This window comes from Tyto alba, unplaced genomic scaffold (genome assembly GCF_018691265.1).
Source record: "Tyto alba isolate M040663 unplaced genomic scaffold, T.alba_DEE_v4.0 Super-Scaffold_18, whole genome shotgun sequence".
Taxonomy (NCBI): domain Eukaryota; kingdom Metazoa; phylum Chordata; class Aves; order Strigiformes; family Tytonidae; genus Tyto; species Tyto alba.
The window spans coordinates 23,555,639-23,574,880 of record NW_024881280.1 but is presented as its reverse complement, the minus strand read 5'-3'; the positions used below and the strand labels follow the sequence as shown (position 1 = coordinate 23,574,880).

Genomic DNA, 19,242 nt, shown 5'->3' with positions numbered 1-19,242 from the left:
TCCTTTTCAGTGAGGCCTCGCCTCCAGCTTGTCACTGAAAGGCCACAGCAGGTGACACAGAGGAGGAGGAGATCAGAGCAAGACAACGTGGATAGGGAAGGCCATAAGGAGTGACCCCACTGCCCCCAGGGCTGGGTGGGAAAGGGTGTAGCCAGAGCCAGCCCTGAGTAACACCAGGGCAAGGACAGGTCTGGCCTTAATGGTATTCCCGCCCTGCTGCACCCTGTGCCTCAGGCAGCTAGCACCAGTCTGCAGTTTATAAAGCCCAGCCTAAATTAGAGGCTAGGGAACCCCTTTAGGGTCACGGGGAAGTAATGCAAAAGGTACTACAAGGACAGCTCCAGTCGTCAACTTAAATGCTTTTATTGACAATGTCTCTGAACAATAATAAGCAAACAATGCTTAAGTTTCATCCAAATTCACTTTCCACATGTCAAAAAAGACCTCAAGGTAGAAAAAAAATAAAATAAAAATATAAATATCTGAGAATCCATCTTAATAAATAAATTAAAAACACAATAAAAACGTTTTCATGGAAAACTTATGTCAGAACATTCAGACCACCTCAACAATGCATGATCAGTAAAGTTACAATGAACATCAATGTAGAACTACAGTACATGGATATAGCTATTTATCTACCTACTAGAAAATAAAATAGAGTCTCTTTCCCCCCACATAAGATGGGTCATTGCTAAGTCATCAGAACACGATATTGCCAGGAACACAGTAGTTATTGTTAATCAGCTGCACTAGATACGAGTTGAAGATACCCAGCACCAGGTTAAATTCCAATCATTTAAAACCAAGAGATTAATTAGTTAATGCTAGTGATACTAAGGGGGGGGGGGGGGGCAGGGGGGAGTCACCTACCCAGCCATGTGGGACATGCTACAGACTACCAGCTCTCATGGATGGGCCATTGGGGACGAGACAAACTCCATGCGATTTGCTACATCTCTGGAAGAGGTACGAGGCCTCGGCGCGGGGTGCTCTGCCAGGCCCCGGGGCACCAGGCCAGGTGGGGGGGTGGCGGTGGCAGGGCCCTCCCCAGGCCCGGGGAGCCCCATGGGGCGCAGCGGCGAGTCCGTGGGGGTGCACGGGCAGGGGAGGGGGCCCGGCAGGTCAGTCAATGCTGGAGCCCCCTCACAAGGCCAGGAGGGTGGGGGAGCTGAGGGAGTCAGACGAGGGCTCGTTGCTGCTGCTGCCCTTCCGGTGCGCAGCAGCGCAGCTGGGGAAGGCGTCTGCCTCGGGGTAGGTGAAGACAAAGGTGGAGGTGTAGGTGCTAGGGCACGGGGTGCAGGTCACCACAGGGGTGCAGAGGGGCTCCAGCTCGCCGCTGGTCCCAGCACCCAGCGACTCCCAGTCCGAGGCATAGAAGGAAGAGGCCCCAGGCAGGTCCATGTCAGGCACGGAGCGGGAGGCCTCCCGCGGCCCCGTGGAGAAAAGCAGCTCATCGAAGGGCTCAGCCTTCAGCTCCAGCCCACCGCCGCCGGTCTCCTTGGGCGGCACGGCTGGCGGTGCCTCAGCCATCAGCGGCAGAGCAAAGGCAGCCTCCTCCGTCACGGGGGGGCTAGGGGTGCCCAGGTCCAGGGCAGTGGCAGCCGCCAGTTCCTCAGAGAAGCGCAGCTCCTCAGGCATCTTGCAGGCGGGCCGGTGGGCTGCCAGGATGAACTCCAGCTTCTCCTTCTCCTTCAGCAGGTTAGCTATCTCTGCCTGCAGCGCAGACTTCTCCTCCTCCAGCTGGTCGGTCTCCTGCAGAGCGAGCGAGGCTGTCAGCCAGGGCCAGCATCACCCCTGGCTGGAGTGTGTGTCCCCCCCACCCCGATTCCCTTGCCACCCCCGCCCCGGGTACCCCCCCACGCCTCCCAGGCAGCACTTACCGCCTGCAGCGTGTCAGTGAGCTCCCGCCGCCGGTTGCGGCACTTGGCCGCTGCCATCTTGTTCCTTTCCCGGCGGATTCTTCGCTTCTCCTCCTCCTCCGGGGACAGCTGTGGGCAGAGAGAGACCGCTCAGTCCCGCCGCCAGCCCGGTGCCCTCGCCGGTCACGGCGGCCAGCCGACCGCGTCCCCCCCGTCCCGCCCCCCCCCCCAGTAACTCCGATCACCGCTCACCTGCTCGACTTTGCCCCTGCGGCCGATGCTCTGCCCGCGGCCGCCCGGCGCCTTCAGCACTGCGGGCCGGGAGTAGGCGGCGGGGGCGGGCGCCGACACGCCGTAGGGGTGCCCGCGGCTCTGAGAAGGGGCTACCGAGGAGATGAGGGTGGGCTGCACCAGCCACTGCAGGTCGGGGCTGGTGGAGATGGCCGTCACCGTGGGCACGAAGCTGGCGCTGGAGACGGCCAGGTCGGTGCAGAAGTCCTGCGGGACACAGGGAAGAAAGGGGGGCTGCCGTCAGCGGGGGCGCCCGGACCGCTCCCCGCCGCCCCCGGGGCCGCGCCGGCCGCGGCGCCGCGCTGCCAGCGCCGGCTCCACACGAGAGCGGCCTGTTATAAATATCTCTGACGTCTGCGCTGACGCAGACGCTGCTCCGGAGTCTCCTCAATGAACTCGCGTTTTATCAATGAAGCCGCTTTACACACCCGCCGCAGAGCGCGGCCCGGGCCACGGCGCCCCCCGCCCGCCCCGCCGCGGCACCGGGGCCGCTCCCCCCGCTCAGTCCCCGGCCCGGGGGGCAGCCTGCCGCCGCCGGCCCTCTTCCGCGGGCACTGCCGGGCCCCGCGCCGCCCGCTCCCGTCCCGCGGTCCCGTCCCGTCCCGTCCCGCTCCGAGGCCGGCGCTGCCCGGCGCCTCACCTGCGGGTTGACGGGCGAACCCATGCTGGAGAAGGAGTCCGCCGGGGAGGGGTAGTAGGTGAGGCTGTCCCCGGCCGGGGAAGCGCTGCTGCAGCGGGAGGAGGGCGCCTCGTACTCTCCAGCAAAGCCCTGGTACATCATGTCGGCTCGGTGCGGGGCGACGCGGCAGTAGCGGAGCGCCCTTGGGGAGGAAGTGAGGAGGGGGCCGGCTGCGTGCGTCCCTCTGTCCGGTCCGCGCGTCTGTCCGCTCCGCCGCCGGGGCTGCCTCTGCTGCTGGAGTACCGCGCGGCGCCTCCCTTTTATACCCTCCCGCCGACGTCACTGGGGACGCGTCACCCGCGCCCGCGGGGGGGGACGCCCGCCCCGCGCCCGCCCCGCACCGCCCCTGGGGCGGCCCCGCGCGCCTCCCGCCCCCGCCTCCCGCGGAAGCCAGCCGGGAGCGGGGCGGGGGAGGGGTAGCCGGGGCCGGGGGAGCCCCTCTGGCTGCGCGGGGGGGGGCGGCGGCGGGTTTCCCCCCCCCGCGCGGAGTGGTACGGTCGGGCTCGGGAACCCACTGACGCAGATATCCTTATATGGGATACATCCTGTGCGAGGGGGCGTGACTGACGGGAAGCGCTCCAGGCTGCAGCCAAGTGCGGCGCGCGGGACGGGACGGGACGGGGTGGGACGCGGCGCGACGCGCCGGTCCCTCCCCACCCCCCCCCCCATCCCCCCACCCCCCAACGCGTGGCGAGACCCCTCCGAGGGCCCCGGTACACCAACGCTGCCCCCGTGGGCGCCGTCCCGCCGCAGGGGACCCCCTCCCGGGGCGGGGGGCCGAGGTGGGGTGGACCGGGAGCTCGGAGCACGGGGCTCCAAGGGAGGTGGCGGAGCGGGGCCGGGGCCGGGGCCGGGCAGGCTTGCGCTTTGCCTTGCGCCGCAAGTAAAACCCCGTCGCCCAGCGGGGCCTGCCCAGCGCTGGGCAGGGGGACGCGGAGGGCCCTGCCTGCGGAAAGCCTGCCCCGCCCCCCTCCCCTGCAGCGAGGAACGTGTTACGCTCATGTGGCAGTGTTTACTTGACTCTCATCTATGCAGAGTAATAGTCGAGACAGAGGGTAACGGCACAGGGTGCTGGGAAGCCCCGCCAGGGAAGCCTGGGGGTGCCACAGCCCCCCCAGGAAGGTTGGGGGAGAGTTTGGGAGCAGTGCTCGGGGAGTGCTGGGACACCCGCCAAGGGCAAGGGCAAGGGGCCACCGGGAAACCACCGGCGAGGAGCGAGGGGTGAGGCTCGTCCTTTCCTCCAGTTTGGGTTTTGTTTTGATCCTTGTTGCAGTGAAGCCCGGAGACACCCACCCACGACGGGGATGTCAGGCAGCCCTGGCTCAGGTCAGGCTAAGCTGGGAGCCAGACCGCAGACTCGCCTTGCACGGGAGCCAAGAGATCGTGGCTATAGATAGTAACAGGGAAGCTGCAGCAGCGAGCGTGTTTACAGCAACAAAGAGAGCCTGCAGCGCAGTCTCCAAGCAGGAGCGTCACCCAGCCAGGCTGGGATCCTGCTGGCAGCCTCTCCCGCTGTTTGAGCTCATGGGCTAAATGCAGCGCCTGATGCTGCTGCTGTTGCTGTTGCTGCGCGAGCAACCTCCGTTCTTAGAGATCTGGGCCACGGGGGCGGGAGAACTGGGCCAGCTGCTATTTCTGAGCTGCCCGTCAGAGCGGAGGGGATAGCCAAGGACTGCCGCAGCTCACGGCCCGCACCGCTCCCTGGGAAAGGACCCACGGGGGCCAGCGCTGCTTCTTGCCAGCTCAGCGCTGGCCCGTGGGCTAGCACCTCTCGGGGCCGGTGTCAGCCACCCCAGGTCCCTGTGCTGCTGGGGGCTCCTTTCCCTGGCCAGCATTCCTCCTCAGGCCAGCTGCTGAAGCAGTGGGGCGAGCGTGGTCTCTTCAGCAGTCCCCGGCTGCAGGCAGGGAGGTCCCCCCTCAGCAATGCCCAGAGGAGGGACGTGCCAGCAAATTAGCCAAGGCATGACCCTGCCGTCCCTGCCAGCAGCCAAGCTGTGGGCCAAAACCTCTGCGACCATGTTCCCAGCAGGGCCTGGGTTGACACACTGGTGTCCATTATGGGCGAGAGTCTCCAAGACAGTTTCAAGTCCCAGACATTTGCCAGGCACATTTCAGAAAATCCCTGCTTAGTCCTGCTGCTCTCTACAAACTGCCCCAGTGTTCCTCTAGCCAAACTACTCCCCAAAAGAAGTGTCTGGAAATCCGGGAGGGGGACCCACTTCACCAAGGCACAAAAATATTTTTGCGGCACCCATGCAAAAAACATCTGTTGCCATCTCTGCTGGCGACCGAGAGTGCTCTGTTTGTACCAAATGGAAAGTGCACGGATGCTGCACTTTTCTCACATGTGGAGGCAAGGAAACAGAGAAAGCGAAAACACATGACGTGGGTTTGTTGTTTGCTCCAAACGCAGGGCGCACACGGTTTTACCGCAGCATGTGTGAGAAAAAAAAGAGGAAGCGAGCGGTACCGCAAGGACAGAACAGAGTCAGAGCACGAACCCTCCTGCCCGGGTGACGGGGTTGCCCTTGCCAGCATGTCGCCAGAGCCTGACGAAGGCTCCTCATCCCCCTCACCAGCCAGGAACGGGCATAAGCGTTTGGCCCTTCCAAAATAGTGCAATCTGAGGAACAGACCACAAGTTCATCAAGCTCTGCAACATTATTAAACCTGTACAACTGGGGCCAGCAGGGTTTTGCCAGGCTCCCACAGTGCTCAGCTGGGCCACAGCTGTAGGGATGCATCACTGTAGGGACTGGGATTCTCCCCAGCCCAGGGGTAGGGGTTCCCCATCCCAGCATGACCCTTTCCCCCTGCTCCAGACAAGCCCACGGCATGGCTGGGCCCTGTGCTGGCAAGGAGGAGGTGGCTGCTGACCGCTACCAGCAGGGAGATGTATCTTCCCAGATGCCTGAACAAGGCAGAAGAGGCCATGGCCACTGTACTGCTGGGGCATCACAGGGAAGAAGGAGAGCACCCATCCAAGGAAGATCTTGTCCTGGGTACCAATGGGACCCCTCCACCTGCCTGGTCCCTGCTTTTCCTCCCACCAAGCAGGGAGGTGGGAATGCTTGCAGCTCCTGGGCTTACAAGGGACCTGCAGGCTGCCTGGCCCCAGAGCGCAGCACAGGAACTTGGCCCTGCTTTCACACCCCTCCTTCAGCTGAGTTTGTGACTGAGCCTGGGCTTGGAAAAACACAGCAGAGAAGCGCCTGAGGTGTGTGGGCTGGCGCAACCCGCACAACCAAAACCTGCTTTGGGGGCAGAAGATGGCTATGCCTAAATTTGACCGCTCATCAGGGGAAAGTTCATGTCAGCCATGTGGCCCTTTGGCAGCTGCATGGCAGCACCGACTCACCCTCTGCCAGCAGCACTGACCACAGCGTGGTTCCACATTCCCTCTCCAGGCACACGCTGTGCTGGACGTCGGCCTTCAGCTAACCAGGGTCTGCTGGGGTGGGTGGGGAGGAGACATGGGGGCTAACGTCTAGCAGCAGGGCTGGCACACAGCAGACACTGCTGTGGGCACCAAAAAATAGCACCTCACTGTAAAATACCCCTTTGCACTGAGAAGCCATCACTGCCTGGCCGAGTGCTCTGCCCTTACCACTACTTCAATTGCCCCTGCACACACCTGCACACCCGCTGTTCCCGGTGTCCCCCACCACATGCACTCCCAGCATGGCACGAGGGACCCATTCACGTCCACCTGGCCCCAGGGAGGTTTGTGGTGCCAGGCGGGGGCTGCAGGGCTCAGGATCAAACGGGATGGAAAAGCAGGAAAGGGGGCTGGTAAGCCAGTGGTGGGCATCTGCCCCCTCTCTTGATGTGGCTGGTGGAGGAAGAGCCCTTAGAACATTATCGGGGAGGCCTGAGCTCCCCCCAAGACACACTGCAGCTCTCGCCCTCCCACCTAGCCTGGGAGCCTCCAGGAGGGCAGGGTTCCCACCTCTGCTGGTCTTTAAAATGCAGCACATACCCAAAGCAAAATATAAATAGTAATTAATAATCACAGCAGCTGGGTGTGTGACAGGGACATCCTAAAGAATAAACACTGCAAGCGGAGACATCCCGGCATCTCGTGGTCGCGCAGCCACATGCCACGGGCTGCCAATTACTGCCAATGGCGCCGTGGAGCCCTCCCACCCGTCCTCACAGCTCTGCCTGCTGCTTTCACCTGTGCCATGGCCGATGCTAGCTTGCCAGGCACGGCTGGACCTTGCTCTGCACACTGATGAAACCACACACTGCTCACAGCCAGCAGGTCCGAAAGGCGGCTTCGCCCATCACAGCGCTTCCTCCGCAGCCCATTGCCCCAGGGCCAGGCTGGCGGCTGTTGCCCCACAAGCAAGGGTTCATAACCCAGAGGAATTCAAGCCCAAAGTTCTGCAGCCCCAGCTCCTGCTGCTGCCGGCGCCCTCCCTTCGTGCGCCACGGCGGTGCGACAGAGCCAAAGCATCGCCACCAAACTGGCCTCTTATCTCCCCGCTCACTCCAGCGCCACAGGCCCGTCCCAGGGCATTGTCCGTGCTCACAGTTATAATCCCAGGGCACAGACCAGCTCGGAAGAGAGGAGCGTAAAACACCTGAAACAAAATGACCCGCACACTTGTGGAACCGCTCAATATTTAGAAGTAAAATCCCAGAAATTAAAGGCATTAAGTTTGCGCTCACTGAGAGGCAGCACATTCAAACCCAGTGACAGGCAGGCTTGTGCAGGTCTTTGCTGAGAATCAAGAAAGATCTGCACAAGGCAAGCACAGCTGCACTTTCCTCGCTGGAACCTTGCAAGGAGCCTGCAATAAAACCCCACACAGTTGAGAGAAAGCTTGGGCTTCTCATTGCATCCCAGAACTTTCCGGAGGTGGCGGCTGGACGGCCCTGTCGCATGAGATGCCTCTTCCCCATGGGGCCGGGCAGCCGCAGCGATGCTTATGCCACGGGCCGGGTTCTGGGTAAAGGGGTCCTGCTCCTCCATCAGTGCGGTGGTTCTTGAAGAAAATGGGCCAAGGGTAGCAAAGGAGGAAGTGCAGAGATGAAGGAGGAAAAGGCCACTCTGCTTAGCTAAGGAGATTTTGTGGGCGGAGAACAAAGCAGCCAAAGTGAAGGGAAGGGACAGGATGTTGAAGATTGTTTGGCTCAGGACAGAAAGAAACCCTCTAATTGTTGTGACTGGGGAGTGCTCTGGGGAGCGGCCCAAGGGAACTCAGGACAAACAAAGGATCACAAAGCTGAAAATAGCCTGGAAGGGAGTGGGACAGCTTTGCCGCTGCCTGGAGAAACATCTCCCTTTCACTGGAGGTAGTCCCCAGATCACCTTCCTCCTGTGCCAGTCGGTGTCAGAGACCAGCACACCAGGCAGACTGCCATGGAGGACAGCCATTAACACAAGCAAGGTCTCTCTTTTTGAGTCTTGAGTTCTCACAGTGATGGGGCTGTTTCAGGGACTCGCAGAGACTCAGCCTGCACTGGCCCGGGGGGAGTCACATCCAGTTGCTGCTGCTGCTGCTGAAAGGAAATGGTGAGATCTGAAAGCAAGGTGTTTACTCCCTGCTCTGTCTGAGCCGTACCTCGGCTGGACAGCCAGGCTGCACACAAGGCAGAGCCGAAGGAAGCCGTCAGCTTGGTGGAAAGACACAGCCACTGCAGGAATAGAGATCCCAGTAATGCAGGACGAGAATAAAGCGTGAAGCATGGCTACACAGAGAGTTGGCCTCCTCTGCCCTAGGAACAAACATTGGGAATACCCCAGGAAACTGAGGTTCCTTAGATGGTATTTAAGAAATGCAATAAATACAAAATTCAGTATTATTAAATGGTCTGGGGTTAACAGTGCCATGAATACACATACATGTAAATAGCATGGAGCTCTGCCAGCCCAGCCCTGAGGCTTTGATCCTCCCCAAGGATCCAGATCTGCCAAGCAATTTGGTTTGGCTGGGGGGAACTGCTGGGCGGGGGAAACATCTTTTGCGTTAACTCATCCCTAAGTATCTACCCAACTGCAACAAGAGCTAAGTGTATGCTTGCGCAGGAAGACCCGGGACGAGTATGAGATCTGCAGATTGTCTGTGGTGCTCTGCTCCATCTCTGCATGGTGAACAGACCTGGAGGAGAGTCTCTGTTGCTCACTACTACTGGCCTGCAGCTCGTTCCAAGTAGAGGAAAGCATTACCCAGATCCAGGCCCACACCAGCACCTGAAAAGATCCGCCATCTCCTTCCCTGTGGAGGTCGGGCAGAAAACACGTAGACAATAAACAGACCAGAGAGTACAGGCCTGGAAACTCAAGTGCCTGCCCCCACAGAAGAGACACAGCAACTCACTTCAGGACCGAGTTTGACTGGTGATTGAACATGGAGGGCCTGTTCTTCTCTGTACTCTCTTCCCAGCAGCCGGGCTGCCAGGGGCACAACTGCCAAGCTGGCGGGGACAGGTTAATTTGCTTTCTCCCTGATTGCTTTAGGATCTCAGTGGAGCTCAGCGGGCTGCGACACTGGCACCTCTGGCCTGCATGAGATACCCCTTGGCCGTACTGGCCACCCCAAGCCCCGAGCGTGCCAATGCGGGTGCTGGCAGGCACCAGGGTAGAGAAAAGGCTCCCTGTGCTCCAGCACAAAGCGCCAGTCAGCCGGCCTGGGCAGCCGCTCACACTGGTTCCTGTAAACAGGGATTCTCCCCTGCCTCCCCCAGGCAAACCCCGCGGGCTCCCCAGGGGCTGGAGACAGCCTGGGGTGAGTCTGGCGAGGAAGCTGAGGATGGAGCTGAGGGTTTGTGCTCACAGAGCTGAAACGAGGCGCGGGGCACAAGGCGGGGCGGTGCCTGGCCTCCCCACACCACACGCCACCCTCTTGGGGCCCACCGCCTCCCTCCTGCCCGGCGGCGGGGCTGCTTGGGACCCCTCCAGCCCGCCTGCATTGGCCACGGGAGTTTCGGGGCGCTTCCTGAGGCCTCCGACACCCCTCACCCCAGCAGCCTGCGTGGGGTTCCCGCCGGGCCCGGGGTGGGCAGCAGGAGGGGGCCGTGGGGCCTTGGGAACCCCACGCACGGACCGCCCCGAGGCGGGAGTGTGTGGGGTGTGTGTGTGGGGGGGGGGTCCGAGGCGAAACACGCGCGGCGCCGATCCCACACCCGCGTCTCCGACCCCGCCGCGGGGAGGGGGAGGGCGTAGCGCGGCGCGGGCCACGCCCCCCACCCCTCCCGGCCAATCCCGGCGCTGTTGCTGGGGCCGGGCCGACCGCCTGACGTTGCCCGGGAGACGGCGGAACGTTGAAAACACACAAACCTGTTGACGTCGGTGCGTGGTTTCCGTAGAAACGGGCCGGCAACGTCATCGCCCTCCCCCTCCCTCCCTCCTCTCCCCGCCGGAGCTCGCGGGCGACGCAGGCGGCGGCGTCAGCCGCGGCGGGAGGGGTGGAGCCCCGTCGCCATGGCAGCGGCGGAGGGTGGGGCTCGGTCGCCACGGCAGCGGGAGCGGCTGTTGTTTGTTTGGGAGGTGTTGGCGGCCGCCGAGGTTGGGCGGGAGCCTGGGGCGGCCCCGGCCCCCCCCGGGGCACCCTGCCCGGCCCGGGGAGCCCCTCGGCCCGGGTGTGCGGCAGCCCCCGCGGGCGGAAGGCAGCGGGGCGGGGCGGGGGGGGTAGCAGAGACCCCTCGCGCCGCGCGTGGCCGCTGGGCACCCGTGCGCGGCCCGCTGGGAGGGCAGGGTTTGGTAACGTGAGGAGGAAAACGGGCGCGGGGTTAAAAATAATCCCACTGAACAGGAGTATTTATTTTTAACCCGGATCAGCAATGCAGCCCGCTGCACTGGGGAGCCTGAGTGGTGGTGATAACAGCCTGGCTGGAGGAAGATCCTGGGGCTGGGACGGATGGACGGACAGACGGATGGATGGATGGTCACCCACCTGCAGAGGCCACACTGCTGTGAGAGGAGCAGGCACAAGCTCTTGCCCCGCTGTAGGTGCGGGCTGAGCACCCGCAGGGCATGTGCCTCTGGTCTGCTGTGTTCCTCATCTGGGGTGCTGAGCGGGGTCTGTGCGTGAAGCACGTGTTTCCAGCAAACCTCAGACATGTGGCCTCAAAACAAAAAGACCCCCAAAAGTGAACCACATAAGTTGCGGTGTTTTCTGTTCCCTCTTGAAGAGCAACCAGGTCCATCCTCTCCCCTCACAGCAGCACCCTCTGCAAAGCCTGCTCTGCCAAAACTGCCTGGCAGACTTTGCCCGGTGCCAGTGCGTGTTCCCGTGACCGGTGGCAGTGCCTGACGGCGGCCAGACAAACCAAATGCTCCTCCTTGTGTGCCAGGGTGGCATGGGCTGCTCCAGAGAGCCCCGCTCCCTGTGTCCTGCCTCCTCCCCGGCTGTCAGCCTTTGGGTGTACTACGGGTGCCTTTCCCTCTGACATCAGCTTCCTCCCCTGCGGTGCATGGCGGCCAAAGCCCTCCTAGGTGAAACGCCCGGCGAGGAGAGCCGGCTGGCTGGCGGGGGGACCCACCCACCGGCATTTCCCCTGCGCTGGGGCCAAGTGGGTGGGTCACACTGGACAAGGGGCTCCCCTGGAACCCCAAAGGCTGTCTTCGCATCGGGGGTTGCACAAGTGCCGCCAGCAGACAGGAGAGGAGGGAGCCTCGGGGCCGCTGCCTCCGGTGCCTGCGGGGTGGGAACTCCCAGCGCCTGTTCCCGCCGCCGCCACCGCCGCCATCTGCTGAGGCCAGCAAACTGGAAACCAGCTGCTTGCCCAACCCTCGCCAGCAGCCAGGCTGTTGTCATTGCTGTTTGCTTTACATCAGCTCTGTTTGGTTTGGCAGGCTGAGGGCAGCAGGTTCAATCCAGGCGATTTTACGAGGGCTGGTTCCTGTCCCACACCCCTTGCTGGTTAACGTGGAGTACATTGAGGATACCCTCGCCCTGCAGCCCCCGGGGCAGGAAAGGGTGCGGCTGGAATTAGTGTTTGCTTCTCAAGGGCAAGCCTGAAGTGCTGGTGTTTGGGAAGGTAATCACCGGGCGTGAGAAAAGGCGGCCTGCACGGTCACAGCAGCTCCCCGTGTGCCGCGGGTGCCCGGGCAGCTGCTCTTGGGGACAGCCAGCCGCATGGGAAAGCGTGGGTAGGTGGCCAAAGGCAGGGATCATGCCTGGGGTCTGGCCGGCTGCAATGCAGAGTGTGTCCAAAGTCACCTGCCAGGGCGACCAAGGCCAGCGGGAGGGATGTCCCACCAGGACGTGTACCCCCTCACAGCGCCTGCTACTGACACCTGGCACGTGGGGGGTGCTCCATTTCCATCCGAGATGCATCTTGTCCAGGTAGCTGGTACTTGTGGTAAGGGGGGGTGGTTTCTCCTCCACATTTCACACTGAAGTGAGAAAGGGAAAATGCCGCTAGTTACCCCCGCTGCGCAGGTGCTCACAGCTCCTGGGCTGCAGGGAGTCAGAGGCCAATTAATCTAGTGTCCTCCTCCTCATTAGCTTCTGCCTCATCTCAGTCAACTGGCCAGCCCCGGTGCTTGTCCTGCCAGTCAGTGACCCCACTGGGGCTGGGGTGTCACCCCCCCCCGTCTGCAGCAGGACCTCACCCGCAGTGAAGGAGCAGCAGGGCAGAGGACGGAGTTCACTGTGCGGCAGCAGCTCAAGTCACCTCCACCCAGCCCTGCCCTGGCTGCTTCTTCCCAAACCCACCCTGCCCTGCGGCTCACGGGCCCAGCTGAGCGGTGATGCGGGGTGAGAGCAGGCAGCTGGAGATTTGGGGGGTGAGGAGGGTGGCCACACAGACCTCTGTCGCTCCTGGCCCCCTCCTGTCTGAGCCTCGTATTTATTTCCCTCGGTCTGGCCATAGGGGCATGCAGCCATTTGGCAAGCTGGTTCAGAGAGTTTACCTGGTGTAGTGGCTTAACCCCAGCTGGCAACTAAGCCCCACACAGCCACTTACTTGCTCCCCCCCAGTGGGATGGGGGAGAGAATTGGAAAAGTAAAAATGAGAAAATTTGTGAGTTGTGATAAAGACAGTTTAACAGGTAAAACAAATGTTGTGCACACAAGCAAAGCAAAACAAGGAATTACTTCCCCACTTCACATCGGCAGGCAGGTGCTCAGCCATCCCCGGGAAAGCTGGGCTCCATTATGTGTAACAGTTACTTGGGAAGACAGACACCATCACTCCGAGCATCCCACATTTCCTTCTTCTGCCCTCAGATTCATACGCTGAGCATGATGTCATATGGCATAGGATATCCCTTTGGTCAGCTGGGGTCAGCTGTCCTGGATGTGTCCCCTCCCAGCTTCTTGTGCACCCCCAGCCCCCTCACTGGTGGAGTGGGATGAGAAGCATCCTAAAACATACCTCCTTTATCAACACTGTTTCCAGCACAAATCCAAAATATAGCCCCATAGTAGATGCTGTGTAGAAAATTAGCTCTATCCCAGCCAAAACCAGCATACCTGGCTGGAAACGAAAAAATTTCAGCAGGTTGGAGGTCAGCCTGGGCCACTTGCTGCTCAGGCTTGCTGTGGGCTGAGCTGCTGCCAGGGTCCCCTCCCCACTGGGGGACCCCCTTCCCGCTCCTTGCTGGGTCCAGCTCTCAGCCATGGGGTAAGGAGCCGCCCCCTTGTTCTACCCCAGCAGAAAACCCTTTGCTGCCTTTTGCAATCAGTCCTCCACTGGTTTAGCAAGGTGAAACGTCTGGGAGCAAAGTCAGGAGCCAGCAACCGGTGCAAGGGGGAAGGCCAGGTCCTGTGCCAGGAGGAGTGGGAAAAGCCAGCCTACGGCAGCTCGGCTCTGCTGCGGAGCTGCGACCTGGGCGGCTGGGCACTCGGCTGTGCCGGCATGACGCAGGCTGCGGTGCCGGCCGCTGCCCAGCTACCTCTAAACCAGCTGATGCGAATCTGGGAGAAATGGCTGGAACCTACTGAGCCAAGCCAAGGTGCGCGGCGCTGCTCTGGAGCCTTGCGGTGAGCTGCACTGGCAGCCGACTGACTAACCCCTGGAAAACAAAACATGAAGGCTTTTGTGCCAGCTCAACTCCTGGATCTGGTTTGCCAAGCAGCTGCGTATGGCATTGCACTGGCACGACAGAAAGGATGTGAGTGAGTGCCGAGGCGCTGGGATTGCTTAGACTGCTTCGGATAGCCCTGGCACCAAAAAAGTGTAACCATGGCCACATAGACGACCCTGAGCTAATAGGACTCCAGTTATCTGCAGAGCTATTGTGAGTCCAAGCCTGGGACGAGTCTTTACTGAATTGCCTCACTAGGACACCCTTTAATGAGTGCTGGAGCTGAGCGCTAGCCAGAGGGCTTGGCGGGGGGGGGGGGGGGGGGCAGGTGTCACCTGCCATTTTACACAGTATTTGAATGAATTTGCACTTCCCTGCAGAACTGAGGGGAGGACGGTTGGCTGCTCTCCCATTCCAGTTTATCCCGAGTCCATAACATTTCCACTCCCTGAAGCATTTTAGTTTCTTTGTGCATTTCTTGGTTGCTCTGGGGCCAGTTCAGTTTGTTTTAGTGCCCTTTTCCCACCGAGCAGCATTCACAGCAAGGTGCATCCACAGCAGCACTGCAGTGGGGTGCATAATAGCATCACTCCTCTTCTGTCCCTTCACCCCGAACACGTGCTGCCTGGCCAGCACCACAGGGGCTTACAGAGCTGCTGTGCTCTCCACACAAATCTCTCCCTCCACACACACCGAATCCACCCACATAATCTTCACGATGCTCCCCAGTATTCCGGGCTGGGCTACACTCATCCTCTCAGCACTGATTGTCCTCTCCCTCCCCAGCAAGCAGGATCACTCTGGAGTGAGCCGCTCGCTGCGATCGTGGTTGTTGTGAAACAGTTTAACTTCCTACGGGAGCGGCAGCCCTTGCCTGTCAGCCTGTGCCTGGCGCTTACAACGCCTCCAGCACTCGCAGCTCTGCTTCCTTCTCCCTGACGTGCGCACATGCACGCTCCTGCACGCACACCCCGTCCGTCCCTCCTCCGGCATGCCTTCTCTGCCCGCCAGTTCCCCAGGGGCCTGCCCCCGGGGTGTGTGCCAGCAAGGGGGATGTGGTGACATGCTGGGGGGGGTGGCCGGGACCCCCACTGCCAATGAGGGATGTTTGAGGTACCCTTGGAAGACAGAGATATGGGTCATGCCAGGAAGACCCCGAGGAGGCAGCTCTAGCACCCCAGCCAGCATCTCCTTGGGTGGGTGGGTGGTGGTTGCACATGGACCCCAGCCCCCTTGCCCCGTGGGTTATCCTGCACCCAGCAGTGCCTCCTCAGGAGCAGCCGGGCAGCAGGCACAGGCTTTCAGGCAGGCACACGCCCGGGGGGGGGGGGTGTCATGCCGTGGCCGCCGCGGAGGCTCGGCAGTGTTCCCAGGAGGTGACTCTTTAGGAAGTGAGTGTGTCCCGCCGGTGCTGCTGCGGGCGGCCCGGCGGGAACTGCGTGGGAGCAAGGAGAGCCACGGAGCAGGGTGGGCCCTGGCCTGACCCCCCGGTCATTAGGGAGAAGGTGGCTTTGACATGAGTCAGCAGCAGAACTGGGCACAGGTTAAGTAGGACCCAGAGAGCGGAGGAGCAGGGAGGTGCCAGTCAGCACCATGACACGACCTAATTACTATAGCTTCCAAATCCACGTTGTGCTATTAAATTTGCTTGCTTGCTTGCACACGAAACAAAAGCAAGAGGCATTCCCCAAAACTCCCTCCAGGCATTGGACTCCAGAGCCTAACCTAGATGTTGGCAGACCCTGCCTGCACCAGACAGAGGAAGGAGTCCTGGTCACCACCTCCTGCCAAAAATTCCCAAACTGGCAAGCCCAAAGCTTGCTACCCTGCCTTGCCAGCGTAGGACCGGACACCGGAGCATTGCTGACGAAGCCACTGCCTGGGAGGGCCAGGCGCAGACGAGCCGCAGCCCCCGTGGATAAGAAGCCCTGCGTAATGCCTCTGCTCCTCGCAGTTGGGAAATAGCTATTGCGCGGAGGCTGGGTGCTGCGGTCAGCTAGCACGGGACAGGATCGCCACCAGCCGCTTACCACGTCGAGCCTTACGTGTGGGAGGTCAGCCCAGGGGGCAGCCCCTGGGATCTCACAGGGGCTCAGCCGGTGTCAGACCTAGGAACCCCAGAGCACCGGGAAGCACAGGCAGTGAGGGCAGGAACCGCTCCCCCCCGACCTCCCCACCCCATGGGGTCCCCAGCACGCTGCCCGGCTCCCGGCGCCGGGTGCTGGGCTGGCCCTGCCAGGCTCCTTGGTGGCCCCACTGGCCTCCCGCACACCCGTGGAGGTTCCACGGGGAGAGCGGCCGCCTGCCACCGCTCCTGCTGCTGCTCCCGCTGCTGCTCCCGCTGTGGCCGCGGCCGCTGCTGCCTAACGGAGCCGCTCCTCCGGCCGGGTGAGATGAAAGCAGCAGTTCTCTGCACCAGCAGGCCAAAGCTTGCACACCCCGGGCAGCCTGCCGCCCGGCCGTGCCCCTGCCCACGCTGTCAGGGAGCACGGGTGATGTGCAGGCGCTGGAACGGGTGAAACCCCCCAGCGCTTGTCACTCCGCGCAGCAAGGAGGTGACCCGGTCTCCCCTTATAGATGGTCGCCCTTGAATCTCATTGACACACTCCCTCTCCGTACGCACGCACGTACGGCACACCCGGCCCACGCAGCCGCCACGCGCGTGGAGGTCTTGGCTGCCGGGAGCGAGCATCCGAGCCACCAGTTCGTGGCAGCTGAGATGGGGAAAGTGAAGCAGCTCCCGAGCGATGCAGGTCATGGCAGGATGCTTTATATAACCCACAGCCACAGAGAAAACCAAAATAGCTGCCTCCCTGCTGCTCAGTTCGTCTCTTCCATCAAACACGGATAAAATTAGAGCAGGCGGTGACGTGCACCTACGTCTGCGCAGGGACTCCAGGGAGACGGAGGGAGCCGGCTCAGGGCTCTGCCATTAGCGGCACAGCCTGCCAGAGCTTTCAAGTAAAATCCGTCAGCGAGGCTGGTGTGTGGCCACAGGGGATAGATGTGTGGAAGAGGAGGAGGCGCCGGGGGGGGGGGGGTGTGGGGGGGTGGGCATAGCTACCAAAGGCGCCCAGAGACCACTCCACGCCTCGTCGCTGCCTTTTGGGAACGCAGGCTGAGCGCCTGAGCGTGAGCTGAGCTGTGGAGCCGCTCTGAACATCGTCTTCCCAGCGCGGATGCCACGGGGGTCAGAGCAGGGCTTCTCTGAAGGCTGAGCTCTGGACTGACGTGTCTCAGAGGGCTGAGCCCCCAAGCAGGGGAGTGCCTGAGCAGGAATACTTCTGCCAGAGTTTTTGAGCAAACATGCCTCGGTGGGCTGGGACCCAGAGCTGCTGCCTGTCCCCTGGGTGGTGACCCACAGAGCTGGCCAGCCCCCCTCTGCTGACTTTGCAACCTGGTGGAGCCCCAGGCTGTGTAGTACTGGAGGGTGGTGAAAAGCTGACTCAGAAAACACTGAGTGGAGACTCAGACCCATTTAAGAAAAAAATGAACAGGAAAAAGAGCCAGGACAAAAGCCTAGGCTAGAAGCTGGAAAACAGTCACCTACATCCCTGTACAGACACTCAGATAAGGTCTGAGCCTTTCCCTGATGACATGAGAAACTTCAGTTGCTCAAAGCCTCTGAATACTAGGTAAAAATAACAGTGACATTGTCTAAAGCACACACAGATGGAGGTGTCTAACTTCAGCTCTCTCTTTTGGATGCGTTTGCTTTGATTTTTATTGTCTGGTTTACTGGTCTGAACAGAGGAGAGGGAGCTAGGAATGCGGTTGTCCGCTATGCTGTGACACAGCCGTGGTCTGTGACCTTGGGCACATCTTTCCCTGATGTCTGCATGCCTGCGTGGGTGCTTTGGTGTCCCATCCTCTTCTCTGTGGCTAACGTTCTCCATCTTCATTCAGCTGGCAGGGTAAGGATTTGGGAAGGTGAGTGAGTTAATATTTGTCAAACACTGAAGATGACAAGAGCCCTGAAGAAAAAATCTACATTAATCTTTATTTATGGAAAAAAAAAAAAAAAAAACAACCAAAAAAACCAACCAACCAACCAACCAAAAAAACCAAAAAAAAAACACAAACAAAAAAACCCACAACTAACCAACCAAAAAAAAAACACAAACCAAAAAAAAAAAAGGAGAAAAGGTTTAAAATTGCTTTCTTGGTCTGAGAGACATGTGTCCACTTGTGAAGGTAATTTATGCCCTGTCCCCTGGAGCTTTGCCACCTTCCACCTCCACCTCTGCCACGCAACAGCGCTGGATACCTGTGCTCTTGGAGAGGTGGCTCAGATCCCAACCAGCTCCTGGAGGCAGGAATTGCAGATATATATATATATATATATCAGCACGGCAAGAGGCAAGCTAGGCAGCCACAGCGGCAGCTACTCATGCTGGGCTTGAAAAAAAAACCCAAACCACACAGAGCAAGTGAAATCTGTTCATCTCCCCCACAAGTTCCTGGAGTTGAATAACTCAACAAGGTGAAGTGGCGGGAGGAGAGGAGGGATACCTGTGTCACACCATGGGATCTCTCCTCACTCAGTTTCACCCTCAGCCTGCTGAGGCCACCTAGAAGTTGCTTGCATTTCCCCGGGGGCATTGCTTGCTAAGTATCCATTGCTTCCTGTTATCTCACCACTTTCTGAGGAATTGCCCTGCAAGACAAATGTCAACCATATGGTGCACAACTGGCATGTCTCTGTGTCCTGTTATTTTCTCCTTTGGCCCACAACAAGGCCATGGGATGTGGCACACAGCACACCGGAGCGCCCGAAGTGGCATAGGTTGGTTTTGTGTATTCAGTGAGACAGTTCAGAAAGGATGTTTGGGAATCAAAGGGCTTCATGTGACTGTACAGTAAAATCCAGCTTCTCTGGCTTGGTACCAAAGTCCCTGTGACTCCTCCTGGCCACAAACAGCTGCATCTGCATCTACACGGCCCAGCGCAGCCTCGTGCCCCTGCGACGTTGCTCTGAGCAGGCTCCTGCCCGATGCTGCCCACGCTGCCAACCCCGCGTGCAGGCAGCGCTCCTGGTGCTGCCCGCTGCCTGGGCAGGGGCCATTCATCCCATGGTTGCCCAGGCCACCAGGTTCCTTCATTTCACTGAAATCACTAGTTTATTAGTAGCAGAAAGCCTCTGAGAGAGCAGAGAAGACAGAGGTGGAAGGGACCAGCAAGGATGGGACAGGACAGAAGGGCCTGTAAAACATGTCCTTTCCCCACAAGCCACAGATGACCCCTCCTCAGACCATGCTGCCTGCTGCTGAAGAGTTACAAGACAGCAAAGGCAGGTGAGTCAGCCATGGACCAGCTGTTGGGAAAGCAGAGAGAGGGTCACACAGCTCAGTGGCATGGAATATGGGAAGCCTTTGGTGCTTCCACTGCACGCACACCTCACCCGTGCCCTCTCCTGCACACCAGCTCTT

The 19,242-nt window shown here is 60.4% G+C and overlaps 1 protein-coding gene across 1 annotated transcript; it reads right to left on the bottom strand.

Annotated features, from left to right (window-relative positions):
• Nucleotides 1-347: 347 nt before the first annotated feature.
• Nucleotides 348-3,081, bottom strand: FOS (Fos proto-oncogene, AP-1 transcription factor subunit). The gene is made up of 4 exons (XM_042791202.1): nucleotides 2,794-3,081; nucleotides 2,115-2,360; nucleotides 1,884-1,991; nucleotides 348-1,755 (listed from the first exon to the last, which is right to left on the bottom strand). The coding sequence occupies exons 1-4, from the start codon at nucleotides 2,932-2,934 to the stop codon at nucleotides 1,147-1,149; spliced, it is 1,104 nt and encodes a 367-aa protein (XP_042647136.1). The 5' UTR covers nucleotides 2,935-3,081; the 3' UTR covers nucleotides 348-1,146.
• Nucleotides 3,082-19,242: the final 16,161 nt, after the last annotated feature.